General features: G+C 50.8%; 1 protein-coding gene across 1 annotated transcript in view; it reads right to left on the reverse strand.

Moving 5' to 3' along the window:
* Positions 1-20: 20 nt before the first annotated feature.
* Positions 21-13,492, reverse strand: part of MYO1H (myosin IH) — a 135,037-nt gene continuing 121,565 nt past the window's right edge. The window contains exons 21-33 of the mRNA XM_073880979.1: positions 12,177-12,290; positions 9,642-9,718; positions 8,322-8,390; positions 6,738-6,822; positions 6,146-6,305; positions 5,237-5,320; positions 4,360-4,453; positions 4,110-4,165; positions 3,187-3,322; positions 2,761-2,831; positions 2,523-2,620; positions 1,659-1,758; positions 21-687 (exon numbers count right to left, since the gene is read on the reverse strand). Of these exons, the coding sequence (XP_073737080.1) occupies positions 625-687; positions 1,659-1,758; positions 2,523-2,620; positions 2,761-2,831; positions 3,187-3,322; positions 4,110-4,165; positions 4,360-4,453; positions 5,237-5,320; positions 6,146-6,305; positions 6,738-6,822; positions 8,322-8,390; positions 9,642-9,718; positions 12,177-12,290 (1,207 nt within the window). The 3' untranslated portion in view covers positions 21-624. The remainder of the gene's footprint in view (positions 688-1,658; positions 1,759-2,522; positions 2,621-2,760; positions 2,832-3,186; positions 3,323-4,109; positions 4,166-4,359; positions 4,454-5,236; positions 5,321-6,145; positions 6,306-6,737; positions 6,823-8,321; positions 8,391-9,641; positions 9,719-12,176; positions 12,291-13,492) is intronic.

Below are 13,492 nucleotides of genomic sequence, written 5' to 3' on the forward strand. Positions count from 1 at the left end.
TCACCTTGAAGTCTCCGGGGAGGGGCGGGGGTGTCATCGTTCTATTAAACACCGTAAGGAAGTCTTAGGTGGAAAGCAGAGTGAATCAGCTGGGGTTGCTGCTACTTTAATACAAGGGAAGGGGGGAGCCCGGGACAAGAAACACACCCACGGCGTTAACGTTTCTGCTACAGCTCCCCATCTGGAACCCAAAGCGCCTAAATTCCATTTAGTTAGAGCAAAATTCAAAATTTGCAGCTTTATCAAATTGTTCCTCAGGGGCAGCTTGACAAAGGTAGCGGATCTGTTGCCCACCCTATAATGACATGTTCAAGTACCCATCGAGGGAAGGACTGGGTAGGGACATTGAAACCCATCCTCACAGGTAACTTGAGTTTGGGCCCCTGAAGAGGACCTTTTCCTTTAGTGCCCCAGTGCTGCTGAGAACCGGGAGATGGGCAGATGCCACTCAGTTTCTTCAGAGGTGCTCCTTTGCCTAGAGCTGCTGGGACTTCTTTCCTTGAAGGTGTAGCTCCTTGGACAGCCTCCCGCTTCCTCGGTGCTTTCCTCAGCCGGAACAGGGATGGCCATGGGCGAGATCAAGAGGACTTCGTGCGGACTGACACCTTGGGAGAGCGCCCACACTTAGGTTAGAGACCCTTGATGACCCAGCAGCGGTGCGGACGAGCTTCTAGAAGCCAGCCCCACCTGCCACTGAGACAAAGGGCATTTAGAAAAGGACTCAGTGAGGCTGCTTAGCATTTTCAGCCCGAGCCAGTCAGGCAGACAAGCTGTGTGACTCCCACGACAAAATCATTCTTCAAGGTTATACCCCGAAGACAGCACGTAAACTGAAAAGTCACCTGATAGCTTACATCTGAAATGATACTTCAAGATTTTATCTTCTCCCTGAAGGAGCTCAGGGGCAATTGTGTTATGAAAGCCTTTGGGGTCCTATTTACACCCACCCACAAAAAGTTTCACGGTTAAGGGGATGCAAATGGAAGTATGTATGAGACACCCCATATATTGACAGACTGCTCATTCGTTTGTATCAGATAATAATACTGGGTGCACCTACAAAATACATCTGAGAGATGCCCCCCTCAGGTTTTACTCTGTCATTTCCTAGCAAAATGGTATCAAACTAAGCCCGGTGTACCACGTGGCCAGTGAGAGCTTTGGGACGCCCGGCCTAGCACAGTGGGACCAGCAGGGAGGACAAAGCACCGAGCACCCAGCCTGGACTGCACCAGACAGCGGTGAGCTCGGCTCTTCGGACCTGACACGGCTCCCATTGCAAAGCCCAAGCCACACGCCCGCCAGTCACAGCACAGGGTCCAAGGCCGAGACTCCGGACCAGGTATGTTCAGAAGCTCTCTGGGAGAGCCTTAGGCCTTGGCCCTCCCGTGAAAAATTGGCTTTGGCATTTAAAACTGAGAAGATATTTAATGTCACCGTCCTGTTCACTAACAACTAGAAATGGGAGGTAAACTTGCTTGCTTCAAACATTCTCATTCCCGTGTGTGAATGTGTGTCTTTGGCATCAATACCTTCCTGTTGTTTTGATGTAGAATCGGGAACAGAGGGAGACATGAAAAGTCTAGAGGAGGGCTGAAAATGGTCACATTTTAATCTATATTCTCAGGTAAAACTCACCTCCCGCCACAGCCACTCACCACTGTTAACTGGCCGTTTTTATCTTTATAGATTTGTTCTTCCGGTCCTGTGTCGAAAACTATTGTGCCTTTTTTTCCAGGACTGATACAAAACTGTAAACTGAAAACACACCAAGTGATCAGTTACTGATGTTCTGTTTTTCACCTTCTGTCTACAAAAGAAACTCACGAGACTCTGGTAGCTTCGAGATCAAATTCCCATTTGTATTATTACAGAGTTTTAGTGCACATTTGAGTCCTCAAAAGACAACCATTGCCACAACTGGGAAACTTACCCCATGTTTCTGTGGCTGTTCCCAAATCAACTTAGCATGTTCAGTTCTTCAGGGGGCCAATCTGCCGTCTGAAGAACCACCTACGTATGGTCCTGCTGAAATGCTCATGGGGTGACCAGGTCTCTCCTCAGGGGAGCACTCCCCACTCTCTCTCCCTCTTGCACATAGGAATTTGCTCATCAGCCTGCTTGCAGGCTGCTTGCACGGGGGTCTGGGAGCCTCCGGGATTCAGCCCCAGGAACCCCTACATGGTCCCTGACCAGCCAGCTGACACAGGGCCTGCTGCTCAGCCGCTTTGTGCCCGTGAAACTGAAAACATGGCACCTCCTTCAGAGATGAGACTCGAATAAGAGCACCCTCTGTGCCAAGGCTTTTTCCTCTACATCCTAAAGAAATTTTACTGCTGTCCTCTCATCAGTGTGGTAAGCAGCCTGCCAAGCTGCGGCCCATGGTGCTCAAGCGAAAGGTGTGGCTGTCACCTGCCCTGGCCAACAGCTTCCCCCCAGGGATGGCAGGCCCTCCTTGGAGAACTGGGCCGCAAGCCCCCGGCTGCCTTGGTGAACGGGCGATCGCTGAAGAAAGCCCCTACCTTCCCTGAGCGACATTCACCACGTTCCCCCTCTTGAGCAGCATGACGAGCTTCGTGACTGCTTCGAAGATGTGCTCACACTGTAACACGGTATCCCCCTGACCAGGAGAGGACGGGGCAGTTTCAGAGGCCGTGGCCTCGAGGAAAAATACTCTTCTGGATGGAGGCTTCACGGGGGGCAGCTCAGTAGCACGGCAGGGTCTCCCTCCTCGGGCCGGCAAGGGGGGCCGTCACTTACCTTTTGTTTGTGGTCCTCCGGCGAGACGTGAATGACCAAGATGCCATCACTGAGGCTGCCAGTAGACACACCTTAGGACAGACCCCAGAGTTAGGGACCAGGAACTGGACAACTTGACGTTCATGCAGAAAAAAGAGGCGGAGGAAGGGCACACCCCAGCAGCCGGCATGCTAGGAGGCTGTGAAGGGCCGCGCTTGGAATAAAACACAGGTCATCGGAGAAGGTGACTGTTGTCCAATCGGGGGTGGGGGGAAGGGGCGGCCGCTTTCATTTACGCCAGAAAAAAGAAGCCCGGGCCAGGCCCAGGCAGCCCCCCAGGCTTTCCGGGCACCCTACACTCTGTCTTCCAGTAGAGGGCGCCTTCCTTACGGGTGTTCCCCGGGAGCTACGCCCGCCCGGTGAACGGCCTGAAGACGGCCTGCTTACCTTTGAGTGTTGAGTATTCTATTTTCTGCTTGATTTTGGCAAGCTCCACCACGTAAGCCGCTTTCTGAGTCAGGAGGAGTTGGCGCTGCCGGGCCTTGAAGCCTTTCCTATCATATTTAATGACCGGGATACCATACTGCAAGGAGAGCAAGGTGACCCCGTGGGGGGACAGTGTGGAGTACGGAGTTCCTTGTTACCCCAGACTGCTAAGACCAGTTACTTCAAGCACTCAAACAGAGAGAGGCTCAGACAAACCGGTATCGCCACACAGCGCCTCCCACCATCAACCGCTTCGGCCTCCGGCCTCTCAAGACCCCCGCCATCCCCACTCACGGAAGGACAGAGGCAGCAAGAGCTTAAGGAACCTGCCTGGATGGCGCTCAGCTAAATTACGAAGCCCGTGTTGACACCCTGCCACACCGCTTCTAATAGGGGATGTTCAGGGATTAAGTTCATGGCTGCATTTCACTCAATTTCATAGAAAACCAAACCCATGGGGCGCCTGGGTGGCTGAGTCGGTGAAGCATCTGCCTTTGGCTCAGGTCATGATCCCGGGGTCCTGGGATCGAGTCCTGCATCGGGCTCCCTGCTCGGCGGGGAGTCTGCTTCTTCCTCTCCCTCTACCCCTCCCCCCTGCTCGTGTTCTCTCTCTCAAATAAATAAAATCTTTTTAAAAAGAAAGAAAACTGAACCCAGTTTCTAGGGTGACAGATAAGGACCGTAAGAACAGCAATAGGTACCTAGTGGTCACGTCTTCGTTACCCGGCCCCACAGTCTTCGTTAATACCCAGAGCATTACAGTCGAGAGCCCGGCCCACCCACATGCACCCTTGCATTTCAACAGTGCTTCCAGACACTTTTCGTACAGAAAACAGACCCTGTTAAGGGAATCCTGTTGGACCCAAAGACCCACGTTTCCTTACCTGGATTTTCTCATTGCTAATGAGTTGAAGCACTTTGGGATTAATGTCTCCTTCATCTGGGGAGGGAACCAGAACACAGCGAATCATCACTAAATACCATGTTGGTGCCAAAGCCACTGGTATCTGCTGGGTTTACGCCCCTCTGTGACCCAAGACCTCAGCTATGGTCAGGACATGCTACGGAGTCAGGCATCCTCTTTCAACTCTTAAAATAGGAGAAGCGAGTGCACAGATGGAAAAATGTACTTACCGATCCGACTGTTGGCAAAGGGCTGGCTTAAGACTTCTGCATAACCTTCTTTCTTTCCCCTGAAGAGCTCACTTGTAACCACCTTTTGCTGCATCTGGTAATACAGAATTGGAAGTACAAAGTGGTAGCCACGAGGATCCTTGGGACAGAGGCACATCAGGTCCACGGGACAGCTTACTTTCCTTGCTAAGCTGTAGTAGCCTCGTTCTCCTTTGGCACAGAAATCATAACAGGTTCCAGGCTTTGGCCAAAATGCCCTAAAAATTGTACCAGCAGAGACCAGAGCTGACACTTAAGGCTGGTCTCTTGCACGCTTTTCCCAGAAGTGGAATTTTCAAGAATTTCAGAGAGCAGGCCCTTTCTTCTAGGTCAGAGATCCACAAACTACAACCCAAGGGCCAAATCCAGCCTGCTGCCCATTTTTTTTGGTAATTTTTTGGCTTCGTTGTTCATTCTTGGCAGGACGGCTCTGCCATCTGTTTATATGTTGTCCCTGGCAGCTTGTCATGCTCTGCTGGCAGTGGAGTGATTCTAACAGCGATCATGTGACCCGCAGACCCCAAGATACTACTCTAGTGCTTTAAAGTTTGCTGACCTGCAGATAAGCATAAACCAAACCCTGCAGCAGAGAAGGGGTCCTGCATTCTGGGCAGCGTAGGGGACCATCTGGATCTTGTTGCCATGGCAACAATACGAGCAGCTTTATTTGTAACAGCTGCCCTGGAGCCGGGGCTCCGTGCCAAGTGGCCTAGGCATGTTTAGTCCTCAACACGTTCGAGGCACGGGCCCAGTGCAAACCTCGCCTCCCAGGTGAGACCAGCCCCAGCCCCTACCCCACCTGGCTACCTGCCTGTGTCCCCCCCCCCCCAATCCCTACCAGCGCTTTCCTCTCGGCCGTGATCCCACAACAGTACTTCCGGACCAGGTTCCTTGTGCACATTTTTCTGAGCAGGTCCGATGCCTGTGTGGAGAACACACTCCGTCCCACCTGCCTTGCGCACACCCAGTTCTTGGGCTGTGGCCACCAAGACAGAGGCTTTGACAGCACAGCTGAATCCAGTCTCATGTAAAGTACAGCATTAGGGATGCCTGGGTGGCTCAGTCGGTTGAGCATCTGCCTTCAGCACAGGTCATGATCCCAGGGTCCCGGGATCGAGCCCCACATCAGGCTCCTTGCTCAGCGGGGAGCCTGCTTCTCCCTCTCCCTGCCACTCCCCCTGCTTGTGCGCTCTCTCCCCCCCCCCTCAAATAAGTAAATAAAAATCTTTATAAAAAAAAAGTACAGCATTAGTATTTTAAACTTCAAGAAGGCAGCTCATCTGCCAATCTTGCACTACTTTTTCACTGTTGCTAAACTACTGGTTCTTAAACTTGAATGTGTTTGAATCATCCGAGGACCTGGCAAAAAAGAAAAAGGACTCTTAGAGATGCTCCGTAGACCCAGGCTGGGACCCAGGACCTTACAGTGGCCCCCACTGTGCTCTAGACACAGGGTCCTCAGAACCACCTTTTGAGAAACACTTTTCCACGTGACAGTCATTAAAAGCCATCGGGAAGTCTACATCAGGATAGGAACTATTGACAAGTGCTGTGTGCAAACAGACCTCTGTTGGCTTTAGAATATGAATTTAAAGGAGTGACATTTCTTGTGTAGCCGCCTTGCAAAGAAGCGCTTTACTAAGGGCTACCCTTTCTAGCCAAGGGAGGCTGCACGAAGACACACAAAAAAGCTGAGCCCCGCCAATGCCCGAGTCACTTGCAACAGGAGTCGCCATTCGGTCCTCACATTTTCCAAGATGCCAGGAGGCCTCAGCCAGCTCTTGTCTAAGACATTCTTTGGGACGTGATACCGAAGATTCAAGATGTAATTCTTCCGCATGAACATGATAAACTCCTCATTGTCGGGGCAGAGGGGTTGGTTGCGGTTGATGAATCCCTTTATGAACCTGAAGAGGCAAGCGTTTTGTTAGCTTTCTGGCCCATTTCCGCACCGGGACTCTCTCCACCTGTTTGATTTCAGAGGAGGCTAAAACGGTAGAGGTTGCTTTGGTCCCCATGCAGGACGACAGTCACATAGCCCATGGTCAAGTCTGCCCCAAAGATACATTCTCTTTCACCCACACCATTGTTTACTTGTTTGTTTTGAGCAGCTTGAATTAGTTGCTAAGAGCAACTGGCATCGGAAGGCAGACGACCTTGAGACTTCTGAACTAAGAGAAACGAGCATAGTGAATTGTGATCACCGTCAGATTAGGGAGCTCGGAGGAAAGCAATGGAGCGGACTCCCTAAGGCCTGACATCCTGGAGGGAAGCTTAGCTTTCTGCACAAAGCCGAAGAACTCAACCAAGTCCGCGATCACCTTCTGCAGAGAACTCACTTCCTCACGGTCCGCACAGCCCACTGTCTCCTTCTGGCCGCCTTCCGAGCCAGGGCCCCACGCCAGTGCGCTTCCAGTCTGATGGCTGAAAGAGTTCACTGCTGACATTAGAAGGCGGCACAATCACATTTACATACAAAAGGCTTTCTTCAGAACCGCTCACCGCCTCCCCCAAACATGGGGCACACGTTAGTCGTGGGGCTGCATTTGGCTGGTCTCATCCAGTGTATGCTTCAGTTGTCTACACTTAAAAATTGACACACATCAATTGAGACACACAGATTTCTGGCTTGTTTCCCAATTTTTAAATGCACTTCATATTTTGTTCAGTATTCTAATTTTTAAAAAAAAAATGTTTTCTGGGGTGCCTGGGGGGCTCAGTCGGTTAAGTGTCCGACTCTTGGTTTCAGCTCAGGGCGTGATCTCGTGGGTTGTGGGATTGAGCCCCGCGTCAGGCTCTGTGCTCAGCGTGGAGTCTGCTTGAGATGCTCTCTCTCCCTGTCTCAAATAAATGGATGAATAAAATCTTTTTTTAAAAAAGTGGTTTTAGGGGCACCTGGGCAGCTCAGTCGGTTAAGCATCTGCCTTCGGCTCAGGTCACGATCCCAGGGTCCTGGGATCGAGCCCCACATCGGGCTCCTTGCTTGGCAGGGAGTCTGCTTCTCCCTCTCCCTCTGCTGCTCCCCCTGCTTGTGCTCTGTCAAATAAATAAATAAAATCTTTTTTAAAAAAAAGTTTTTATTCCTCATAGCAGCACTGTTTCTGTTCCAAAAACAAATAGCTGCAAAAACCCACATGTCCATCAACAGAACGGCTGGATTGTCGTATACTCATACAGCACAGGGGTCGGCAAACTATGGCCCTCGGGCCCGACATCTGTTTTTGTCAATAAAGTTTTATTGCAACAGGACTCTGCCCGCTTATTTATGTATTGCCTAAAGTTCCTTCCCGTTACAACGTCAGAGTTGAGAAGCCATGAGAGGGGCCAGGTGACGCACAAGTCTCAAGGACCATCTGGCCTTGAAGAAAAAGTTTGCCAACATCTGATCTCGTGCGATCCCGTGCAGGTACGAAAATAAACGACCAAATCTACACATGGCCACCTGGTTGAATTTTGGGAACAAAAATGTCCCTAAAAATACAAACGGTATAATTTTATGAAGTTCAAAACATGCCAGCCACTAGATATGTCATTCAGTGATGCATCCATAGATGGTAAAGCTATCAAGAAGGGCAAGGGAAGGATAAAGGCAAAATTCAGAAGAGCGATGTGGGCGCGGGGTGGAGAAGGGACTGGAGAGCCACGGGACGGGTTCCTGGGTACTTGCAGGGTTAGTGTCCTTTTACAAAAAATTATTCTTTAAACGTGCACATGCTGTGGATGAACTAAGCCACATCTGTGGGACCCAACACGGGCCACTGGGTTACAATCTCGGGTCCACAGAATAAAGACGAGCCACGCCCGGGTTCCAAGGGCAGCGGGGGGGAAAGCCACAAAGGAGCCTGTGCCTCTAGGTGCCGCACGGGTGAGAGACACAGAACTCTGGCTCTTTGCAAGCGGGCAGGATTCTGTTTCATTCTTACCTGCTTGTCTTTTTTTCACATATACTCTCCTTTCTAGGCAGCCTTTGTATGTGGCTTGGATCCTCGCAACTGAAAATAAAAGTGTTGGCGAAAGGGCTTTCAGTTGTGCTCTTCAGAGGGGAGGTCAGAAGAGGCCTCGGGGCGCAGCGGGGCAGGGGTGGGAGGGGCTGGGGTACAGGAAGCCTGGCTACCAGAAGCTCCTGGGCTCCCTCCCTCAAGGTAAAGAACAGACTCAGTGGTAAGAGCCCCCACCCAGTCTACTGGGTTCCAGGCTAGGCACTGTTTCATCTGCACACCCACCCCTCAAGGCAGGTGTCAAGTACATGCCACAAATGGGTGTGCAGGCTCAGGCGATGGAGACACCCGCAGGGCACCGCAGGGCGACTATTGAGGAGGAGTGTGAACCCGGGGATGCGGGACCACATGGACACTCACCCTGGAGCTTCTCCCACCACCTCCCTCCACCTGGTGACCGAGTCCCCACCACAAGCCAAGCTCATCCAGGGTCTCCCTGCAGACCAGAGACATCCCATCCCCCTGGAGGCTGATGAGAAACGCTGACTGAGCGTGCCCCTGCCCCACCTGCAGCCAGCACCCACCCAGTCCCAGGTCCCGGGATTAGTGCATGCTGCTGTGAGGGTCCAAAAAAAAAAAAAAAAAAGATCAGCAAGCACAGTGGTTAAAAGCCCAGGTCCGGAAGCCAGAGAGACCCACGTTCAGACCCCAGCTCTGCCGCTTATTAGCTGTGCGGCCTTCAGCAAGTTACCGACATCTTGGACCTCAGTTTCCCGGAAAGTGAAGTGGAGATAATACAGCCATGTAGGTTTATTCTAAGAACACACCAAGGTCCTGAGCACAGAGGAATTAATATGCAGCAAGCCCTCATCCCTCAACAGGGTAGGTCTCAGCAGAGCAGTTGAGATTTCAAGGGAGAAGCCCCACCCCACTCCAGTAGTTTAAAAAAGATTTTGCACTCCCCTACCCCCACCCCATAACTTTCCCCCTTGACTGTTCACACCCCCCTACCCCGCACCCGGGGCTGCAGGCTTTGAAGCGACCCCTTCCAACATCAGATACCCATATGAATGAAGTTTGCAAAGCTTAGGCCCTGGTGTGGCGCAAGAGTTGGGTCCTAACGAGAACTGGGAGGCAAATCCAGTGTTTAAGTGTCTGTGTGTATCCATGGCTGCCCTCCAAGCAGGTATTAAGGCACACATCCATGTGGGTCTTATAACCCCGTAGCCTGTCTGTGTGAGGCGTCTCCCAAGCTAAACTGGTTCATTTCACATTCTACTAAAGTCAGGACAGAGAAAATCATACCTAATTGATGTTTACTAAATTCAAAGGCATCTTCGGTGGCAAACAGAGTTCTGGGGAAACGAATGAATATTTTGGTTCTAGAAGTGAAAAGAGAGATTGTTGCAATGATTAATTTGGTTGGTTACCACCTGCACTGGCTTTGACAGGATTCCTTCCCCTAGAGCCTCAGAATGTGATCTTATCAGGAAAGAGGGTCTTTGCAGACATCATCAAGATAGGGACTGAGGAGATTGTATGGGGGGGAATTAGGGGTGACCTAAATCCAACGAGTGTGTGCCTATAAGAGACAGAAAAGGACACACACACACACACACACACACACACACACACACACGGAAGTTCATGTGAAGACAGGGGCAGAGACTGGAGCAACAGGGCCACGAGCCAAGGAACATAGGAGCCAGCAAAAGCTGGAAAAGGCAAGGAAGGATCCTCCCGCAGAGCCCACCGACACCTTGATTTTGGACTTCCAGCCTTGAGAACTAACCGTGAGAGAGTACACTTTCCTGTTGTTTTAAGACAGCCCGTCTGTGGTCCTTTGTTATCCAGCCTCAAGAAACTAGGACACCGATTTAACCTGACCTTACTTCCCTGGGCTTTGAAAATTAAGGACAAGGAACAGGAGTCTAAGTATAAAGAAGATCCCATCGACCAGCAAAGATCAATTATCAATGTCCTCGGGCGCCTGGGTGGCTCAGTCCTTAAGCGTCTGCCTTTGGCTCGGGTCGTGATCCCGGGGTCCTGGGATGGAGCTCCCCATCAGGCTCCTTGCTCCGCGGAAAGCCTGCTTCTCCCTCTCCCACTCCCCCTGCTTGTGTTCCCTCTTTCACTGTGTCTCTCTCTGTCAAATAAATAAATAAAATCTTAAGAAAAAAAAAATTATCAATGTCCGTGGCTTCCTGCCTGGCCTACCCGCCCTGTGAGGGAAATTTCCCAGGGAAGCCACCAGGGGGCAGCAGTGCCTCATGCCCCGTGATCCCACGTCCCCATCCCAGATTACGGAATGGGGACAGATACCACCTAGGACCTCCGCGGTCTGCCTCCCTCAGGATCCCCTCAGGGATCTGGCTTGCAAACGTAATTAATTCTTGAAGCAGGGCCTGGGACAGAAGTGTAAGGATGGAAAAGGACCAGGGTGGCCACAGAGGGCTATATACCAGTGCGAGTTAGGGGTTGGCGGGCAAATTCCATTGATGGATTCGAAGGCAGAAATTCTCCGCAGCCTGGGAATGCCCCCTCTACATCCTTGGGCACTGTTCCTTACCACCACATCAACCCTGACCAAAATGACTAACAGGACAGACTAAGATCTTCCCGGTTCACCCCACAGAGTTTGCCTCAACGCTATCAACGTGTACGACAGTTCCCCTGCTCCTAGACAGCTGTAGCTACAGTAATGTGCTCAGAGTCCTGGAACACCACCTTCTGGGATGCCACAGGAACTTTCACATCACTTTAAGTCCTAATACCCCCTCTGAGAGGTCCTGCGTGCATTTGAATAAGCAGCAGCCCAGGCAAACTCATTTTGCAGGCAAAGAGGTGCAAGCCAGCCCTGGGCCAGGTTCAGAAAACAGGGTTCCTTCCTAACTTCATCTCCTCCAACATCCTTCCAACCACCTGGAGCTTGTGATGCTGTGATTCATAATAAGAAATACGTATTTTGTCTTTGTTCCATTCTAGAGCCATAGCTCCCCAAACCCTTATAATTAGAGCACTAGGGGCACCTTTTGTTATAATATTTGGACTTTGTTCCTGAAATAGCTTCAAAGTGATGAAAGTGAAATGGGTGTCTTGCTAATTATAACAGATCCCTTTCGACCACACCACACCTGAGTTTATGCAAAGGAGGTGAAGTCCGCCAAGTCCCCTGGATAACCTAAGGATGGGGGCTGGCTGTGAGGGGAACCAATCTTGAAATGAGAGGCTCAGAACTTTCAGCCCCAACTCCAGGCAGGGGAGAGGGGCTGGGGGTTGAAGTGATGACCAAACGGCCAACGGTTTTATCAACCATGCCGTGTAATGAAGCTCCCATAAAACCCCAAAAAGAACATGGTTTGATGTGCTGGGTGCACCCGGAGAGAGCATGGATAGCTCTGTGTTTTTCCCTATACCTCACCCTAGGCATCCCTTCCATCTGGCTGTTCCTGAGTTCTATCCTTGTGTAATAAGCCGGTGATCCAGTAAGTAAAATGTTTTCTGAGTTCTGTGAGTCTCTCTAGCAAATCCGTCAAACCCAAAGAGGGGGTCCTGGGACCCTCCAATAGATATCCAGTCAGCCGTCAGAAGCCCAGGGTGACAGTGGGGACTTGCAGTTGGCATCTGAAGTGGGAGATAGACAGTCCTGTGGCACTGAGTCCTTATCTTGCACATCTGACACTTCTAGGGGTGGAAAGTGTCAGAACTGAAGTACAGGACACCCAGCTACTCTCAGAAGTATTGTGGAATGTTCTGAGTGTGAGCAAAGTACTGAGAGTGGGCACACACAGGAGTTTGTCCTTTACAGAACTTTTGAACGGGGATTTCCTGGCCGCTTACCTCCCTAACTTGTACTCTTCCGGTGCGTAGCCGATGTACTGGATCAGCCGTTCCACACCCTCTGCTGGGGGCCCGTGCCAGTGTGGCCAGGTGTCTGGGCACAGGGACTTGTACCTGGGGAGAGGAGAGGCCCTCTAGAAAGCCATCGGACCCGACACTCGTCCCCGACCCCCCGCCAGAGGTCAGCTTTGCTCAGCTGTGGCACGCCAGTCACTCAGCACAATCTAACAGACTTGTCACACCAACTTCCCTAAATGCAACAACATACACTTGGCAAGAAAGATAACAGGGAGAAACTGTTTGAGTAGGGTGGGTCTGGCCTGTCTTCATGGAACGATGACATCATCAGACTCTCCACCCAAGAAACTCCATTCCACTCCTAAGTATATACGCAGAGACATGAAACCAGACGTCCAAACACAAGCTCATACATGAACGCTTGCAGCGTCACAGTGTCATTTTTCATCATAGACAAAAGGTAGAAACAACCCAAATGTCCGTCTGCTGATGAATGAATGGATAAAATAAACATGGGTCAGCACAGGAAGAAAAGGTGCCATGCCTGGTAAGCAATGAGCACTTGGATCCAGTGATGACTTAAGATCCTGATTTCAGCATATATTTCTAGGATGTAGTCACCATAAAAAACCCATATGGTCTGTAACATAATGAAATAAGAGAATGCAGAATTCAAAGTGCCTATGTACTAAAGGGTAGAAGCTATACACCTGGAGCCATTGGATTGGGCCCACACTGCCTGGAGTCAAGTCCAACTCAGGAGCTGGACAATTCACTTCGCCTCCTCACCTCTACAACGTGAACAAGTAACAAGACCTTCCTTGTGGGGCCGTCACGAGGTCGAAGTGAGATAATCCATGGGGCTTACTGGGCACAGTCCAAGACTTCCAAAAATGTCAGCTATGGCGTTCCTATTGTGCTTCTTACCCTTAATACTGTGATGTGGTTTGTTCTATTTTAACATTTTAAACTGTTAAAAACATGTTTCTTTTCCCAGAACTATACTTTACGAAAAAGTCCACTAAGGGCATTGCCATGGAATGAATGTCTATGTCGTCCCCTCATCCTAAACTCACAGGCTGAAATCCTAACCCACCACGTGATGGTATTAGGGGGTGAGGACCTTTTGGGAGGTGATGAGGTCGTGAGGCTGGAGCTCCCATGAATGGGGTCAGTTCTCTTATATAAGAGAGACCCCAGAGAGCTCCCTTGCCCTCTTTCTACCTACCCAAGGGGCAGTCTGCATGCAACCCAGAGGGGATCCCCCCCCGGACACGACCGTGCTGGTATCTTGATCT

Source organism: Callorhinus ursinus, unplaced genomic scaffold, assembly GCF_003265705.2.
Source record: "Callorhinus ursinus isolate GAN/ISIS: 27379988/994484 unplaced genomic scaffold, GSC_fseal_2.0 scaffold41, whole genome shotgun sequence".
Lineage (NCBI taxonomy): Eukaryota > Metazoa > Chordata > Mammalia > Carnivora > Otariidae > Callorhinus > Callorhinus ursinus.